This window comes from Delphinus delphis, chromosome X (genome assembly GCF_949987515.2).
Source record: "Delphinus delphis chromosome X, mDelDel1.2, whole genome shotgun sequence".
Taxonomy (NCBI): Eukaryota; Metazoa; Chordata; class Mammalia; order Artiodactyla; family Delphinidae; genus Delphinus; species Delphinus delphis.
In genome coordinates this window covers 98,051,376-98,070,891 of record NC_082704.1, presented here as the reverse complement: position 1 = coordinate 98,070,891, position 19,516 = coordinate 98,051,376, and the positions used below count along the sequence as shown (strand labels likewise).

At 37.7% G+C, this 19,516-nt stretch overlaps 1 protein-coding gene across 3 annotated transcripts in view; it reads left to right on the top strand.

Moving 5' to 3' along the window:
- DMD (dystrophin) overlaps window positions 1-19,516 on the top strand; it is a 2,124,682-nt gene that overhangs the window by 1,471,550 nt on the left and 633,616 nt on the right. For all 3 annotated transcript variants that reach the window (XM_060001925.1, XM_060001919.1, XM_060001920.1), the window contains one exon: window positions 11,697-11,814. In XM_060001925.1, coding sequence (XP_059857908.1) covers window positions 11,697-11,814 — 118 coding nt within the window. The remainder of the gene's footprint in view (window positions 1-11,696; window positions 11,815-19,516) is intronic.

Genomic DNA, 19,516 nt, shown 5'->3' with positions numbered 1-19,516 from the left:
CTATCGATCCTGTTCATCCTCCAAGTTATAGGCCAGGTTCCTATAACTCCAGGTCCTCTTTGGCATTTTCCCTGAACGTGCTCATCTTAAAATCCCATTCTTCAGAATCTCGTTAGCATAGAGTCTGCAGTCTGTGGACTATTGCATTTGTCATTTACATATTATCTTCTATTATTGGCTGACTGCATGTGTGAGCACGCATGCATAGGCCTGAAGGTCGTCTCCCTGATTGCATTGCAAGTTCATTGAATTCACTGGGGATGGTCTTTTATGCCATCCTCTGTCACCCACAAGATACATGCCATACTGTGGTGTATTGTGCATAGAATACCGTCAATAAATATTTCCTGGCCATTTGATTGACCAGTGCTCAATTATCTGTCAGCTCTAGCCTCCTTTATCTGGGGTTTACATAGGCTTTGGACAACATCTTTTGGACGCAAAATCAGGAAGTTCTGTACAACGCAAAATATTAGAAATAATGCCGTCAGATAGTTACATTTCACTATTCATGTTATGTAATTTATCCTCCATTTTATTAATTTGGTTCACTTATAATTCAATTTGCTGTATAGGGTACACTGATTAGATAAAAGAAAATTTATCCTGACCAGTTGAAGTCAAAATGATTCAAAAATGGTGTTTTTCAAGCTAGAGCAAGAAATGAATAATGAAAAGTTTGAGCAGGAATAATTCCAAAATATGTATATTGTAAAATGATTTCGGTTTTCCGTTTCTTCTAAAATATATGTAGGGGTAAAAAAGAAATTATATCACTTATTTTATTGGGTCAAAATATCAGAAGGCCACAAATGTGATACATGTGACAAAAACTTGTCTTAAAAGTGCCCCAATTATCCTCTGTCGATATGCTAAATTTACAGAACAATAGGGTTTCAAGACATGTGAACAATGGAGAATAACTAATAGACCTAATGTTGAATGGCTAAAAAAATGTCAGCACCCTTTCTATCAGCTTAGAACTGTATTTGCAAATCGTTATCAATGAATTGTAGCCTGAAATTCTTCTTGACTTTCAGATTATATTTCAAGATCCCCAATTTAGACCACATTTACTTACTGGCTTGTATAACTGAAAGGAGTTTTCATTGTTTTGCATGTTAAGGGTTTTATGAAATGACAAGTAAATCAATCCTTTAAGTTTTCTGTGACAGAATAACTTGAAATGATCATCATCATCTCTTTTTCAACAAAAGGAAAGAATTTATTTAAAAAAATAGCATACTAATAGCAGATTAGTTTGTATTAGACCATTATAAGAAAGGCCTCAAATTTGGGAGGCTGAGGCACATTTCTTAGGTGTCTATCACTTTTTTTGTTTTTAAAGTTGGCCAAATGATCAGTAATATTTATAATACTGATAAACACTGCTCAAAACAAGGATGTGTGTTCTAGTAATTCCCACACCCTTCCAGTGTGGAATTTATCTTGTAATTTTCTTTCTTGTATCACTGTTTCCCCTTATTGTGTCCCGTCAGTTGGTCAGTCAACACTTTTATTTATGGTTTTCTGTTGACTGTATTCCCAGGAGAGGACTAAGAACCGAGGAAGGTATTCCAGCCAGAAAGAATAAGGTGTCCAAAGGATTACAGAAATCTTGGCTCCCATAGCTTCAGTTTTTCTAGTCTTCATCGTTTCCCATTTCCTCATGATAAAATCCAAACTGATTTTTAAAAAGCCAACCATAAACGACTTCCACTATACCTATCTAAGCCTATCTCCCATTATTTCCAATGAATCCTAGACACCAGCCAGCCCAGCTGAGGCTTTGTTTCATTTCCATGCCTTTGCTCCTGCTTTCTATTCCCTAATAATGCTCCCCACTCCATGACCTAGCCAAATCTTCCAAGGTTCAAGTGCAGCACCATCTCTGCTATGAAGTCTTTCCTGAGAATTCTCATATATGGTTACTCCCCTCACTGATTCCTTTTAGTGGTTGTTTTTATCTTTACCATTCACTTTGGTACTTTTGCTTCACGGTTTCTCAGATCCACTTTCTAACTTCCTGTTCTACCCTGGGAGGACGAATAACATGGACAGGAGCAGTGGGCTTGCTGACCCATTAGTTGCATCCTCCTAACGGGAGGCACCAGCAGAGCAGAGGGTGACAGGAGAGTGAGTCAGGGGATGACTAGGTTCCTTTACTGACAGCCACAGCTGCTATCGAGGTCCTCTCGCTGTAGCTACTTCTCAGATTCTTTAAAGGTACCCTCTAGTTTGCCTTTCAGGCCTTGAGGAGGAAAGGCTTCCCATCCCATTTTTTAAAAAAATTTTTATTGGACTATAGTTGATTTACAAAGTGTGTTCGTTTCAGGTGTACAGCAAAGTGAATCAGCTATACATATACATATATCCACTCTTTTTTTAGATTCTTTTCCCATATAGGCCATTACAGAGTATTGAGTAGAGTTCCCTGTGCTATATAGTAGGTCCTTATTAGTTATGTATTTTATATAGAGTGGTGTATATGAGCCATTTGCTTATTGCAGGAACCCTGACTGATTCAGTAGTTAATCAGCTGAATAGGTAATTTCCCCTTGAATGATCCCGTTTCAATGCTCTTGTCCCATTTAATCACACCTGTATAATAATTATATCATACTATAGGATAGCTATACTATAGCATAGGTACTTTGTAACTATATCCTAATATCATAGCTTTTAAGTGTGTGAACCCTGGGGCCAAATTGCTTGTATTCGAAGTTCTACCACTTATTAACCTGTGATCCTGGACAAATTGCTTCCTTTACTTTCATTTTCCTTATCTGTAAACTAGGGATAATAAAAGAAGCAAATAGTACCTACCTCTTAGAGTATGATGAAGATGAAATTAATTAAATTTGTCTTTAGAACTTTGTTCTTATTATGCAACAAGAAATGTTCCAAGCATTTTATAAATATTAACCCGAGTAATTCTCATAACAAACTTAAGAGGTAGGTACTCTTATTATTTTCATTTTAGTGGTAGAAATAAAGAAGAGAGTAGTTAAATAACTTGCTGAAAATAAGAAACCAAGTAGATGGCAGCCAGGATTCAAACCCAGGCAGCCTTACTCCAGAATCCATTCCCGTAACCACTAATCCGTGGTAGATTCTTCTGGTGCACAGTAAGTGCTCAATAGCAAGTATTGTTGTTGTTGTTAATACTATTTCCCACTGTATTAGTTCTTTATGAGTCTTTAGTTTTTGCTAGATTATGAGTTCCTTGAGAAAAGAGTCCAGGTTTTATCTTTCTATTAGCCGAGTGCTTGGCATTTGCAGGTTAGTAACTGTGGGATTAGCTGTTTCCCAGGTGTATTTCCCAGGGCCACCCTAGCCTTAGGTAAAACTAATACTTAGCTAAAACGTGAAATGGAATTTGAGATCCCAGTGGCCATTATTGTTGCCGGAACCACAGGTTCCCCTTTTGGTCCCAAATTATTTTCTCAGATGATTCACCACTTTTGGGATAGGTCAAGTCCCCTGTTTCACTTCTCCTACAATCACAGTGACTTTGCTTCCCCAATAACCATTGGTAGTAAAAGGGTCCCATCTCAGAGGACTGCCAAGTGTCCTGTTCTGCTTTTCCTGACCAAGAGATATTTTTTTTTCTCAAATATGTATTTTTTAGCTTCATGATTGCTCCTTACAGAAATTTAGAACAAATTCTCAGGAACTAAGCAAGAGGCATCTGATTGACATAATTTGCATTTAAGTGTGTTCTTGGCCATCACTTCAGGCAAGATACACAACTATTATTCTCTGCTCACTTCAGGGTTAAGGTCAGGATTGGCTACATAATTTGTGAGCCCCAATGACAAATGAAAATGCAGGGCCCCTTGTTAAAAAATAATAAAGAATTTCAAGAGAGCAACAGCAGTGGAAACCAAGTAAGGGGCCCTTCTATTTGCAGAGCCCAGTGCAGCTACTTTTAAGTTGCATGCCTGTGAAGCTGGCCCTGCTTGAGGTCTCTGCCTACCCAGGGCAATTCTGACTCAGAAAGACTTTATTTTTTTTTGTCTTAGCTTTGCTATCTTCCGTAGTCAGAAAACTTGCCTCAAAGTTCCTTTTGTCATGTCTTTCAGGATTCCTGGTGTCTTGCTTTGATATCCCAGTGTTCTTGAGCTACAGGCGTAGAACGCAACCATCCCCATCACCATGTAACACACATAAATAATCTTGTTTTCCTTCAGTTAACGTCTAGGCTCATTGAAAATAATGGTCATGCCCTTTAAAAAAAAAAAAAGTAGCAGTGGTTTTTAATACAGCTAATTTAAAAATACTAATTCACTTGACTCTTAAGAGGTATATTAGTAATGTCCAGAAATTGTGAACTATACATCCAGGTGGTAATATCATGGAGTCACCATATTATGTGGATCTGAAGAACTGATGAGAGGTTTAGGGATTAGAAGGGCTAAAGTGGGTGTGTTAGTTGGGGCCTAAGTTTAAATGTCCTAAGACAGGATTAAACAGGAAATTATTTTATTAGAGAAAATATCAATGTGAAAGGAAATAGACAAGAAGCCAGGGAAGGTGGGACAGCCATTAGACCAAAATGCAAGTCTGACACGAAATGAAGGAAAAAGGGAGAGAAAATTGGGTAGAAGTACCCCAGTGTACAGTCTGAGGAAGGTTCAGCAAAGCTGTCGGGGAGACATGGAGCTGCAGTCAGCCAGAGGAGCCCCAGCTCTCCCAAGAAAGACTCTGCTTTAGTATCTTCATCACATTCAGTCATTGGTGGGGAGCAGTCTGTGGGAGGCTTGGCTTCTTCTCTCCAATGTAGTGATGGATTTCCAAATGCAGCAGCTAAAGTCCTCAGTCATTTAGATCTCAGTCATAAAAGGCTTGCACTTTCTCGGGGCCACCACAGTGGGAATTAGCAGCGATGGCACTTAAAGACATGGAAGCGTAAAACTACTAGAAGAAAACAGGAAGAAAGCTTCTTGACATTAGCCTAGGCAATTATTTTTTGGATATGACACCAAAATCACAGGCAGCAAAAGCAAAAATAGACTAGTGGGATTGCATCAAACTAAAAATGCTTATGCACAGCAAAGGAAAAAATCAGCAGAATGAGAAGGCAACCTATGGAATGAGAGGAAGTATTTGCAAACCATGTATCTGATAAGGGTTTAAGATCCAAAATGTATAAGGAAACTCATACAACTCAAGAGTAAAATAATAATAATCAGATTTAAAATTGGGCAGAGGACCTGAATAAACATTTTTCCAAAGAAGACATCCAAATGGCCAACAGGTCTATGAGAAGGTGCTCAACGTCACTCATCATCAGGGAAATGCAAATCTACCAGGTGTGAGGTAATGAAAATTACCTCACGCCTGTTAGAATGGCTATTATCAAAAAGACAAGAGATTACAACTGTTGGTGAGGGTATGGAGAAAAGGGAACCCTCGTACACTGTTGGTAACGAGGTTCCTCAGAAGATTAAAAATAGAAATACCATATGATCCAGCAGTCTCACTTCTGGGTTTATATCTAAAGGAAATGGAGTCGGGATCCCAAAGAGATATCTGCACTCCCATATTCCCTGCAGCATTATTCACAGAAGCCAAGATATGTAAACAACTTAAATGTCCATCAGTGGATGAATGGATAAAGAAATTGTGGTATAGGTATATATACATTGGATATTATTAAGCCTTAAGAAGGGGGAAATCCTGCCATTTTTGACAGCATGGATGAACTTGGAAGACATTATACTAAGTGAAATAAGCCAAACACAGAAAGACAAATACTGTAAAATCTTATTTATATGTGGAATCTAAAAACAGTTGAACTCTGAGAAACAGAGTAGAATGATGGTTGTCAAGAGCTGTGGGATAAGGGAAATGGGATGATGTTGGTCATAGGCTACAAACTTCCAGTTATAAGATGAATAAGTTCTAGATGTCTAATGTAAAGCATGGTAACTATAGTTACTAAGAGTGTACACTTGAAATTTGCTAAGAGCATAGATCTTAAGTGTCCTCATCACACACACACACACACACACACACACACACACACACAAAAGGTAACTGTGAGATAATGGATATGTTAACTAGTTTGATCATTTCACAATGTATACATATATCAAAACAAGTTGTATACTTTTAGATACAATTTCTATTTGTCAAATCTACCAAAATAAAGCTGAAAAAAACTTTAAAAAATGGAGGTTAGGCACACAAGAAAATTGTGTAGTTTAGATAAAGAAGAGCTGAGAACCAGCTCCACTTCTTTCAGAAGACTCTCCTTGACACCCTAAATTTGGTTAGATATCTCTGCTGTATGCTTTGATAACTCCCTGTGCTACCCCTATTGTAATACTCACCTCAGTTTATTATAATTGCTTATTTACTGCCTCTCCTCACTACTAGTTCATTTTTCACTTGAGAATAATAATTTTTCCTCCTTCTCTGCTATATCTCCTATGACTAGCTCAATGACTGACATAACATAAATATATAAGAGTATTTGCTGAAACCCAAACTGGGGTACATTCTACAAAATACCTGGCTTGTATTCTTCAAAATAATCAGCGATATGAAGTTCAAAGAAAGGCAAAGAACTATTTCAGATTAAAGGTGACTAAATAGATAGGACAACTAAATGCAATGCATGAGGCTGGACCAGTAAATGAAAGGCAATTAAAGGAGTACTTTTTATACTATGAATAAAGAATGTAGATTAGATTATCATACTAAAGCCATGTTAAATTTCCTGAACTAGAAATTGAGCTGAGGTTATGTAAGAGAGTGCATTTGTTTCCAAAAAATAAACACTGAAATATCTAGGAGTAAAGGGCATGCTATCTGCAGATTATTCGCAAATGGTTCAGAAGAGAATATATATAATGTTACATACGCAGATATTATGTGTATATGTAATGATAGAATGATAAATGATAAAATGTGGCAAACTATTGACAATTAGTGAATCTGGGTGAAGGGTATGTGTGAGTTCTTTGACCATTCTTACAAATTTTCTGTAACTTCTAGATTATATAAAAGTAAAATGCTTTTATAAAAAGTATTTCTTGAGTGAATGAAGGACAAAAGGGTAACCACAGTTAGAAGGTGCTTGTGAAGAAGTTGCCAACCGAGATGCTGGTAGAACATTCAGAGAAGTAGAAAAGTTATGCCCAGCAGGAAAGTATCCAGGCCAGTTTAAAATGTAAATGAGAAGTGAGGAAGTGGAGGACAAGAAAGACAACTTTGGGTTTAGCCAATGTATTTGGAGAGGCAGCCGAATGCAAGAATAGAAGCCAGAATTAAGGCCCTCCAGGAGGCAGTTGAAAGCTAGACAGATGATTAGCATCCGCACGGGTAAATCTCTTTCAGTTACTAGAAAGGCTACAATTTAGGACCTACCTGACTTAAATGCTTATTTTCTTCCATACATAAAGTAGTTCTGTAAACTGTCTCACCTTGTCAATCTTTAATGTTAATTTTTAAAATTGTAAATAAAAGACTATAAGGTCTCCATTTTTACATTACATGTAAGTTGAATTCATGCTTATTTCCTGAAAATGGCAACAAGTGAAAATCACCATGGGCCTTTGTTCTAAAGTTAACTATGTGAAGATTGTTGATTTTTGTAGAAAAATACTAAAAATATAACAAGTTTCTGGTTAAGGTCTAAGACATATAAATACTAAATATTCAACTACACATATAGAGTTTTCTATTTGAGTATTATTTAGGTAGTATTTTAACAAATAGCATTACGAACTGTAATTCTTTCTAAGAGCCTAAAATAACCTACTTCTAGTATGCATGGCTCCATCCTTTAACTCTCCTTTTCACAGAATTGCTATTCATAACCATTTCTGTCAACCCTGGGGAGACTTGGTAGGATTAACGACTTTTGATTCACTTTGTATTTGAAGATTTTTTTTTTCTCCATCTTTGCTCAGCTAGTGGAATCCATGATGAATTCTCATCTCCAAGGGGTAAGCTGTTTTTAGTAGAGCCCGGTAGCTGGCTTATGACTCCTTAGAAATAGCACTGATTCCTTTCTTCCCTTATGTTTGTTTCTTCCAGAATGATAGATCCCTGTAGACGTGCTCAATTATCATGCTTAGTTACTGTTAAGCATGTAATAGTTCTAGTTTTGTTCACTTAAGTTAGAAGTATCTGAGCTCATATCAGAAAAATAAGCCTAATTAGCATTCTACTTGTTTAGTGTGACAAATATAGACCACTAAACCTAGAATAAAGAAACTGAACAATAGAAGACAACTGGAGGTCATATGAGGATGAAGATTAGAGTAGAAACTGTTTCTGAGAGAGTAGCATCTGGTATGAGCACCAGATTGGGGGCAGAGAACAGAATTTTGTAGATGGATATTTGGGAAGTGGGTAGTTTGAGTAATGATTAGATGTAAGGTGTTCTCTCATCTGTGGGTGGCTCAGTGGAATAGAGATGAAGGTCATTGTATTTGAGAAGTTATGGGATTATAAAATTAAAGAAATTGTAATAGCAAATAAATAGAGTACACTCAAAAGAAAACCAAATGAAAAGAAAAAATAATTGTTCCTCTCATTGCGTGCATGTGTCCTGTTTTTTAGCAAGAAGGTATTTCAGTCGCTGTTTGTATAATATCTTAAAAAAATACTAAATGAATGCCATATTCAGATCCTTCCCTTTATTTCTGGAAGGAAAATGGAAGAAGAAAATTCCCATTCTGGTCTACTGAGAAACCACTATTTAATTAGCATATTAGCATCTCATAAATTCCATATATATACATACACACATAATTATTATTGTTGTACATTTTCTTTTTTGAAATGGACGTTTGTATGTGTTGACCAAAAAGTGGGATAAAGTTACAGTTTTGTTTGAAATCTTAGAAAGGCATGGTTTTATTGCAGTTGTGAATCTCCTTAGATTTTTAAGGAGCTGCTTCTAAGGATGTCATTAAGAATCTTCTCAGGTGCTGATAAAGCATGTGTCTGTCAGCAGAGTTAGAGAATCACCCAACTAGAGAACAGGTTTCACAGTATCCTGAGACCTATTTTGTTCATTAGAGAGGAAAATGGCTGGTTTTAAGTCTAAATTGACATGCTTGCTCATTTCAGCCGTAAAAGCTGTTCATTGTGGTCAGGTTTAATTTAGAGCCTGGTTAAGGTTCAGATTAAAGTTGATCAAGTTACTTCTACAGCATACTTCTTAAACGAACTTTATAATCCTAAAAGAATGGGAAAAGTATAGCCATCATTGGGTTATGTATCCAGAATTTAGAAGCAAAGAATGGCCTGGTTGTTTGAGGGTGGATTAATATTAAATCAAAGAAAAAATGATGAGAAAGATAATCTTTGCTATATAAAAGTGTCCAAGTATCAAAAAACACAAAATTTTATTTAAATTGCATAAAACAAACTTAATGTATTCATTCACTGCTATATCCATAACACCTAAAACAGTGCCTACACTTGATATTTATAAAATGAAAAAGGTGAGTGAGTAAATGAATGAATTTGTGTACTTGGCTAGCTATGTGTATATAGAGGGGAAGAATTGACTTTATGGTTTCTGGGTAAGTCTTTTTTAAAAATCTATTATTGAATGTATTAAACATTTAAGAGTCAGGAATGCCAAAGTACCTTCTGAGCTTGCCGTGTCACAGGTGACCAGAGTGTAACATTCTAATCCTGGAAGACATCTGATTTCGTAAAATCTGTCTGCTACTATATGCTCCTACTTTAGAATTTATTCAGTACTCTCCAGCTGACTTAGGCCACTCACGTCAATAGCTGTCTTTGGCAACTTGTTCCATATTTCAAACACACTTTTGTGTAAAGAAACCATAAAAGTTAGGAACCTGAAAATTGGATTTTTCTTCTGAGCAATCACAGCTTACAAATGTGGAAAATTTGTTAAAAGTTAACCCCTCCAGTTTTTCGGTAGAGAGGTGAAAACGCTCAAAATAGATGTGTGATGTTTGGATAAGTTCTTCCCATTATTTTAACACTACTAAAAGCAATTGAGCTCAAATCACGAGGCCTATCTCCCTACCTCTTCACAGAAAAACACTACAGAATGATAAAAATTTGGCCTTTCTAAATACAAAAGTGTTTAGAAAATCAGCACCAGGGCATAGTAGATAACTGATGTTCATAAACATTACCATCTACCACATTTCACCTCTTCACTTTCATTGGCCTCATGTGGTAGTAGAAAGAGCATAAGATTTAAAACCATAAAGACTTCTGGCTTAGTTATTAGTGTGGTTATTAGGAGACGAAAAATGAGAAAACGTGTAAAACATCTGTCACATACTGGTTTTAAACTAATAACAACCAATAAAATGTATTCGGTTTTAGTACAAGAACAAGGGAGATACCTTACTTTTCCCGAAACTTCTTTGTAAATATCACTGGGATTTGTGCCCTTAGTGTAGAGAGAGTAGATGACAGAGTCAATAGATGGACACTTCAGGGAAGGAGGACGTTGCTACCTATAATTAAATATATATTGTATGGTCAGACCACTCAAGATGGCTGTTGTCTTGCTCTCTGTACATCCCCTGCCCGACCAGTGCCTGTTTCGCCTGTATCTTATCCACATGACCGACCTTCCTGCATGCTTGCCCCAGGCCCCAGCTGGTGATTGTTTTCATCAGAGGGGCGGTGAGAGGCGTGCCCCTCTGCTGGTTTCCCTGGTAACTAATGAGCCCACCTGATGTCAATTCCCCTCTAACTGGCCCACTCCCACCGGGAGTGAAGACTGCCGCCATGTCCTGCCTGCTGTCTGCTACACACGCTGGGGTGTTGCCTCCAAGACGTTCCTTCAGACAGGTCAGCTCCCCCATCCATTAAACCACTGATGTCTCTGTTGCTGACTCCAGGCTCCTTCTTCAGTCTTGAAGCTGGGCTGGCGCAGGCTTTGTAGGCCTGCCGGGTGCAGCCCCACATATATATATTTGTTGGCTTCATTGTCTTTGGTACTTTTATTATAGCAGTATTAAAGTCAGTTGTAGTACAGAATACAAATATTAACTTCTAGCCTGATGCTTTCCAAACTTGCCTGATCATAAAAATTAAGCAGAGAATTTGTTAAAAATGCAGATTTCCAGCCCTCCTCCTGCCATCTAATTCATTCACTCAGAAGTGAGGCAAAGGAATCAGGTGATTGTTACTGGAGTCGATTTTGGGGAAAGACTAATTTAGCTCATCTACATCACCTCATTTTATAGGTGAGGAGTTTCAGGTACAAAGAAGTTAAGTAAGTTACATCTCTTAAATCACTTCTCTGCTTTTTCTGTTTCTAAAATATACACCTTAATTTTGACACTGCACAGAATGAGATTACAAGTATAAATAAGTGTCTTTCTCTTAAATACGTTGTCATAATTCAAAATTACATTTTTTTTACTCATGGCACTCATATGTTGGTTTAAGTAAACCCAGGTACTCTGAAATGACGCCGTCTAATCTCTTAAATAGTAGAGCAAATCCATAATCAAGATTTTCACTTGAAATAGTTTTGATATCTAAAAATGAAACACATTTCTTGTTAAATTGCTCTCTGTAAAGCCTTATACATTAGAGATTTATATCTAGTAACATCTTTTTTTATTTCTAAAAGTGCTTTGGTTGGTTTGAAAATTACACTTTTCTTTGTATTCCATTAAAGGAATGCACAGTGCTGGAGAACCTCAATATTGTTATATCTGTTCCTTCAGGCAGCACTGCAGGATTTGGAACAGAGGCGCCCCCAGTTGGAAGAACTCATTACTGCTGCCCAGAATTTGAAAAACAAGACCAGCAATCAAGAGGCTAGGACAGTCATTACTGATCGAAGTAAGTCTTTTCGTAATGGGCACGTGAAACTTAAGGAAACATGTACGAAAAGTTTCTATAATGACTTAAGTTCATAAACCTCCATCACGTTTATAAAAATAGTCTCAACAGTTGTATATTAAAACTATTGTAGGGGTAAGACGGGAATAAAGACACAGACCTACTAGAGAATGGGCTTGAGGATATGGGGAGCCGGAAGGGTAGGCTGTGACAAAGCGAGAGAGGGGCATGGACATATATACACTACCAAAGGTAAAATAGATAGCTAGTGGGAAGCAGCCGCAGAGCACAGGGAGATCAGCTCGGTGCTTTGTGACCACCTAGAGGGGTGGGATAGGGAGGGTGGGAGGGAGAGAGATGCAAGAGGGAAGAGATATGGGGACATATATATATGTATAACTGATTCACTTTGTTATAAAGCAGAAACTAACACACCATTGTAAAGCAATTATACTGCAATAAAGATGTTTAAAAAATCTCCAATATTTTGCAGTAATTAAAAAACTCAAATTACAAAAAAAAAACTATTGTAACTAAGATTTTTAGTCCATAATGTTATCTTTCAATACCTGAATGTAATTCTCTGGAATAGAGAAAATATAATTTTCATCAATCCAGACTTATGTAGTCGCAAAGCATAGCGGGGGGCTGCTGTGGTGAGCATGGCTGCGGCAGAACATTTGCTCCTCACTTGTCATTGATCTGGGCTGGCATCCATGGAGATGCCATTCTCTTTGCTCATATCCTTGGTTGTTGGTTCAAGCAGGGAGTTGCTTCCTGGACCATCTTTGTTTCCTGTCTGCAGTGGCACTTTCAGATCTAGACGTCTCTCTGCTGCTTGGATGCCCTCATTGTGTAATATCAGAGATCGTTGTACCATTCCTCATGCCATACTGGGGTGGGTGGGAACTTTGAGAGGCTGTTTAAGGCCCATGTGCCTAGACATTGCACCTACTCTTCTTTATACGGGATGATTCAGAGTGATTGTGCATGAGGTCAGGAAGAGGGATAGAGGGAAGGGTAAGGGAAACTGCTTTCCGTCCTGTTTTCGTCAGAGGCTCTCCTCAGAAATAAGGCCCAGGTCACCTCTGCTATCAGATTCTCTTGGATTTCCCTGGGTTTCCTCCCTTCCTTCCACCTCCTTTCCCTCCAGGGATACATATCAATATTAAATTTTCTTACTTCCCCTGCAATGCCCGCTCGTTTCCCCTCCCACATCCAGAGGAATCTTTTCTAGTGCAAGGGTAGGGAAAACCTTCGTTTAATCATCCTTTTTTCCTTCCTAAGCTTTTGTCTTATACCAGGCCTAGGCTTTTGAAACTTAAAAACCAAGAGTCTGTGTCTTCATAATATACATTCTGTTGTGTCAACACTTCCCTAAGGAAGTAGAAGCAGAATGGCTGGCTGCCAGTATGTTGGGGGAGGGGAAAGAGTGACCAGAATCGAAGGTTAATATTTGGAAAATATTATTAGTCATACTTACATTTATTAGGTACATAGTGATAATAGCTCTTATTTTATTGAGTACCTCCCAGGTATCAGGCAGTACATGTTGTGTGTGGTGTGTGTATTTGTGCGTGTGTGTGTAAACCCTTTACAAAATCCTGTCAGCTAAATTTCATAATCCCCATTTTATAGACGAGGAAACAGTTTCTGAGAATGGTTAAATTGTTCAAGCTTACAAAATAATCAAAGAACAGAGCTTAGAATTTGCAGATGTCTCTTTCTGGCTTAGAAGTGTGTGTTCCTTTCAGAATGTTTACCACTTCCCACCTTGTTTTGATGTTTTTGTTAATGACCTGAATCACTAGGACTGCTAGGACTAAAGACGGTTTCAGTCGGCAATTACGGATGTTTTGATTGACTTCCTGGAGACATTTCCCCTTTCAGTTGTAGTGAATATTTAATTAAACTAGACTCTTCTTGATTTTGAAATTTTAATTATTGTTGATTAAACAATGTATTTGGATATATGCTAATGTATTAGTTAGGTGGCAGTGGCCACTGTAACAGGTAAGCTCTCAAATCTTGGTAGTTTACCACAGTATAAGTTCACTTTTTATTCTGGTGTATTCCAAAGTAAGCAGCACTTAATGAAGTCATTCAGGAGCCCAAGCCCCTTCCAACCTTTGTATCCAGAACATCAAAGTGTTATGCATTTAACGGGCAGGTGGGGAACGAGTATTGACCGTTGGCATTTATTATGAGCCAGGCCTGGAAGTCGTACACATTACTTTGTTCATAATCTGTTGGCTGGAACTTGTCACATGGCCACATCTAACTGCAAGGGAATCTGGAAAATAATGTCCAGTGTTGAGCCCAGGAAGAAGAGAAATTAATTTGGCAAGAAACTAGTCGGTCTCTTCCACAGCTAATTTGGAGAAGAAGAATGCACTTCTGTGTAATGTATAGAATGCCATTTCTAAAACCAGCAATACAAGAGCAAAATTGCCTTGTAATGACCAACATAGAGAGCTGTCCAACTGATATAGTAGAATGTTCCTCCCTCAGACTGGAACCATGAGGCTTCCCCAACCAGGTTGATACACAAAGGCCTAAAAGAGTGAGCGATTTATGAGACTGGATTCCCACTACACAGTTAAGTGCTCTGTTTCTTGCCTGAGAAATATGGAAATTGGGCTAAGGTGTTTATACAAATCCAAACATACTATATAGAAAGTCATTTGTTATTTTACCAATGAAAAAACCTTCTTTTTTTCCCCCAAGAGGAAAATAACACTCATTTATTTTACAGTATCCATTCAGCTTTGTCTAAACATTTTCCATTATCCCTTGCAATCTTTTTTAAATATTGTATCGACTTTTTTTCATGATGTAGATTAAAACTGAGTGACTGGAGGGCAGTTTTGTATATCTCTGCTAATATCCAGTGATTTGAATAGTTCTGCTTTTCTAAGCTTTTGTCTTTTAGGAATGAATGCCTTTATGAATATTTGCAGCATAGTGGAAAGGTTCCAACTCAAATGGTCCAAAAAAGCATTTTCTTAAAATCAGGTGTCTGTTGAGACATGTTGTGTTTCTTGTTTAGAGCCTAAGCCAGAATCTTAGTTCTCGGTATGCCCGGAGCCTCTAATGCTGGTACCAGGATAATTCTGACAAGATATGTTTATCTAAACAATGTCATTTGCAACCCTGCTGTACTTCAGTTTATCTCTCCATTTGAAATCAATAAAATGGGATGGAGATTGAGTACTCGTAAAGTTCCAATCGTGTTCAAAATAGAATTTTTCTTAGTATAGATTTGGTTTTCAGGGAACGCATAGAAATAAGATACTTGCTCATAAAATTGTATTTTCTTATTTGAAGATTTCAGTATTCCTTTTTTATTGCCCTGAAACTTCTAGAAATACTTAAAAAGGAATCAGCTAAATAAAGAAAAATATTCATTAAGTATATAGTACTATATTGAAACATGGTTCCCTCCTTGATGAATCCCAGTTCATAACTTTGAACAGTTGGGGAAGTCTGTACATAGTTATTATATTCTGTCAAGAGAAAAGGCCAGTAAAAAGCAATTCTCTACTAGTAGCTGGGGCTGCAAAATACCAACCATGTTTCACTGTATAAAACTGTTTCCATGGTATCTGTTGTTTTCAGGTGATTATATTGTTGGAAATCATGTTGTAATAATCTAGGTGAAAGAATAAATTTCACTCTAAGAGCATTCAGGTAAAAATTTCTCCTTGCTGTTTCTGATGGTCAAACTGCTCATTTTCCTTCAGTTGCTGAATGTGTCACCATTCCTGGTCATTTTCTTCTGTAAAAGGGCTAGGTCAGGAGATCAAAAACAGATAAGAAGGATTTAAAATTGCTTCCTTGGAGGTTTCTGAATTATGCAAAACTCGTGTTCATGTCCGTTACGACTGCAAATCTTAGTACCATAATACCTCTCATAGCAGTAAGGAGGATATGGAAAAAAGGAACTGCTCTCTTATTGTTCTGTTTATTCCTCAAATAATATTGGTGAGCAGGGCTCATCTGACATTTGTATTTGAGAACCTTGCTTCTGTAGCTTCTCCCTCCCTAATCCCCACCATTACCATTTTAAAGATCTGTGGCAATAGCACACATAGGTTTTAAGGGCAAGCTGCCTGGGCTGGCCACTTAGTACCTTTGTGACCCTAAACAAACAACTAATCTCAGTAAACTATCTGATTTCGGTTTCCTGCTCTATAAAATAAGATTACTTCTGTCCACCTCAAGGTTGGGAGAATTAAATGAGTTATTACTTGAAGAGCGCTTAGCTCCTGGCCATAGTAAGAGTTCAGTGAATGTTATCTCTTGTTGTTTTAATTATAATCTAATTGCGTTGTTTGAATGCTTAGTGGGAGAGCATTTAAAGCATTTAGTAAGCTCTTAAGTAACTATCAGATTTTTCCACTACCCACCACACCCCCCCAAAAAAATGGAGAGAGAGTTTTAGAAGATCAAAAGGAGAAAGTTGCTTTGGAAAAGATGAAATAAGATATATAAATAGAATTAAACAAATATTTGGAAAAGCCTTCATGTGAGTGATACTACAAAAAGCAAGGCAATTGATGTAAGCTATTTCCTTTTCAGTATTTACTGTAACCTTAGGAGGTGGGCATTATTATAGAGACAGAAAACTGAAGCTCAGAGAGCTTAAATAACATGTCTGGGGTCCTAGTAAAATGTCATGTGAGGGACTAGGATTTAAACTGGTGTCTATATAATTCTAAAGCCTGAAGCACATCAAATAGTAAGGGCTTGTTAGTCAAAAAATAGAAAGAAATACTTATTTGAGAACTTAAAATTTTAGGAGTGACCTCAGTTTACTATAATATGAATATAACGTTTTACTGCTCCCATTTATATTGTTGTCTTCTATGTATTTGCAAGTCTAATTATAGGATTGTCTCTCACATGTGTTGGAAATGTGCAGGATAGTGGACCTCAGTAATCTATTAGCTGTTCAACCTTGACCAAGTAGATTCAATTCTCTAAGCCATGGTTCCGTCATCTGTCATGTGGGGATAATAATAATACTTAAGCTGGTAGGGTGATTATAAAGATAAAATTACATGATGTTTCTAAAGTGAAGACCTGGCGCATATTAGATTCTCATTAAATGGTAGATACTATCAAGATGAGATGAATCTGGTACAGAGGAACTGGAGCTGGGAGAATATGAAGGGAAAATAATATATGGCCTTTTATTATCTAACACAAGGGTGGAACTGCTAAAACAAAATACCAAGTGTTAACAGAGAGTTGTTTCTTTTAAAATTATTTTTTCAGCAAAGGCTTTTTCAAACTAGTCCAAAATTCTTTGAGAAATTTGGTGACATCATATAAATTTTAAGAGAATGAATTTGTGTCGTATTGCTTAAAGAGCTGGTGTACAGGGCTGTAGAGAGGAGAATGCTCTACTGTATGAGAATAAAAACACTCTCACAGGATTTCTGAATTAACTGACAGTTCTTTGGCAGCTTTGTCAACCCATCATTCATTGCTGCAACCAAATGTAAGAAATGCTTCATGGTGAAATAAAAAGACTGTTATTCTCCACATTTTTATGAAATCTCTATTGCTAATGAAATGCCAGCCAATATCTTCCTCTCAGGTATTGTCTAGTAGAGAGTTGCTTATTTTAGAAGAAGTGGAGTCAACCATATAAATTTCGTTCTTTTGACATCTAGCACCCGCTGTCAGCCTGTTATAACTACAAGCAGCTCTCAAAGTTTACATCCACCAGGATGCCGCTGGCAACCCAAGAGTTCAGTTCAGTAAATATTTGAATGCTTCCTCTGTGCAAGTTAACATCAGAGGTGATGGAGGGGATACAGGGAGGAATGATTCAGCCTTTGTCTTAAAAGAGCTAACAATCAAATGTGGGTACTTGAACAAGTATATCCGGGCAAGGCAGTCTACGGTAAGTACTTCTGTAGAGAAGTATTACAAAATGCGGACAGAGCGTGCAAGAGAAAGGGAGATTGGATCAGAATGAGCGGGGTCCTGGAATGCTCCCAGGAGGTTAAATTTTGTCTAAAAATCATAAATTTGATTAGTATGTTGTAAAGTAGAAAGAGGTTGGAGAGGGAAGGATATTTCAGGAAAGGGTGACAGGAGAATACATAATTAGACTTAGGTTAGCAATGGTGTGACAGAATAATTTGTAGGAGTGTGTGTGTGTGTCTGTGTGTGTGTGTGTGTGTGTGTGTGTGTGTGTGTGAGTGTGAGTGTGAGCACATACGTTGTGGAGGATAAGGCAGGAAATGAAGTCAGTGAGAGCAGTTAGGAGCCACGAGAGCCTGAGCTAGAGCAGTGTCAGTGGAGTGAAAAGAAAGAACTGAATTAAGATATGCAGTGCAGCTACAATTAACAGTATTTGGACATTGACTGGATGTGTGGAATTGAAGATCTAAGAGAGTGCTTACCTCTTAAGATTTTGAGATTCAGTTCTTTGGAAGATGGTGATATAACCAGAGACAAACTCAGGAAAAGGAGTTGATTATGGGTGATAAAATAATGTGTCTAAGATATAGCTGATGTCCAGAATGAGAAATGGTTGAAAACACAAGAGGAGATTTCAGGGGTGAAGTTATTTCTACACAGATTTGGAAGTTACCCGGAGTGGTTAAGCTTGCATAGAGATGGGGTGTGAAAAAAGAAGCAGGCCTAAGGAAGAGCCTGGAACTTGTCTTACATTTAAGGAATATATTGATAAGAAGAGTTAGCACCACCCCTCCCAGTGGCAACTTGCAATATAGGTGCATTTAGACAAACACACACTGAAGAGTGAGTTTATAGGTTATGCACTGTATTTTGTTTTCTGTATCTTCTGCAATCCAACCAGTCTAATAGTGTAAGTTTTGGTGCAGTGGACTTCAGTGTTATACCAAGGGTTAAACGAAATATCACTTCCTCAATCCTACTACAAAAATAAGAGTTTTACTACATTCTATTATTTTTTTAAATTTATTTACTTTTGGCTGCTTTGGGTCTTCGTTGGGTTGTGCGGGCTTCTCATTGCAGTAGCTTCTCTTGTTTCAGAGCACAGGCTCTAGGCTCGAGGACTTTAGTAGTTGTGGCTCTAGAGCACAGGCTCAGCTGTAGCACATGGGCTTAGTTGCTCCCCGGCATGTGGGATCTTCCAGGACCAGGGCTCAAACCCATTTGCCCCACATTGGCAGGCAGATTCCTAACCACTGCGCCACCCGGGACGCCCCTTTTATTATTATTAATCTTTTCTTCCACTGTTGTTATTTGCTAGGAATAGTAAGTATATTAGTTAGCATTCTCCAGAGAGCTAGCATGCTCGCGCGCTCTCTCTCTCTCTCTCTCTCTCTCTCACTCTCTCTCTCTCTCTCTATATATATGTATAATATATATGCATATATATTTATTTATATATTTATTTATGTTTATTTAATGCACACACACTCATAAAGAGCAAAAGAGAGAGGGATTTTAAGGAATTGGCTCATGCCACTGTGGGAACTGGGAAGTATGAGGTCTTCAGGGCACACCAGCAGGATGGATACTTAGAAAAGAGTTGATACTTAGAAAAGAGTTGATACTCAAGAGTCTTGAGTCCAAAGGCCGTCTGGAGGCAGAATTTTTTTCCGTTTCTGGGGATCTCAGTCTTTTCTTTTAAGGACTTCAGCTGATTGGATGAGGCCCTCCCACATTATGGAGGCTAATCTGCTTTACTCAGAAT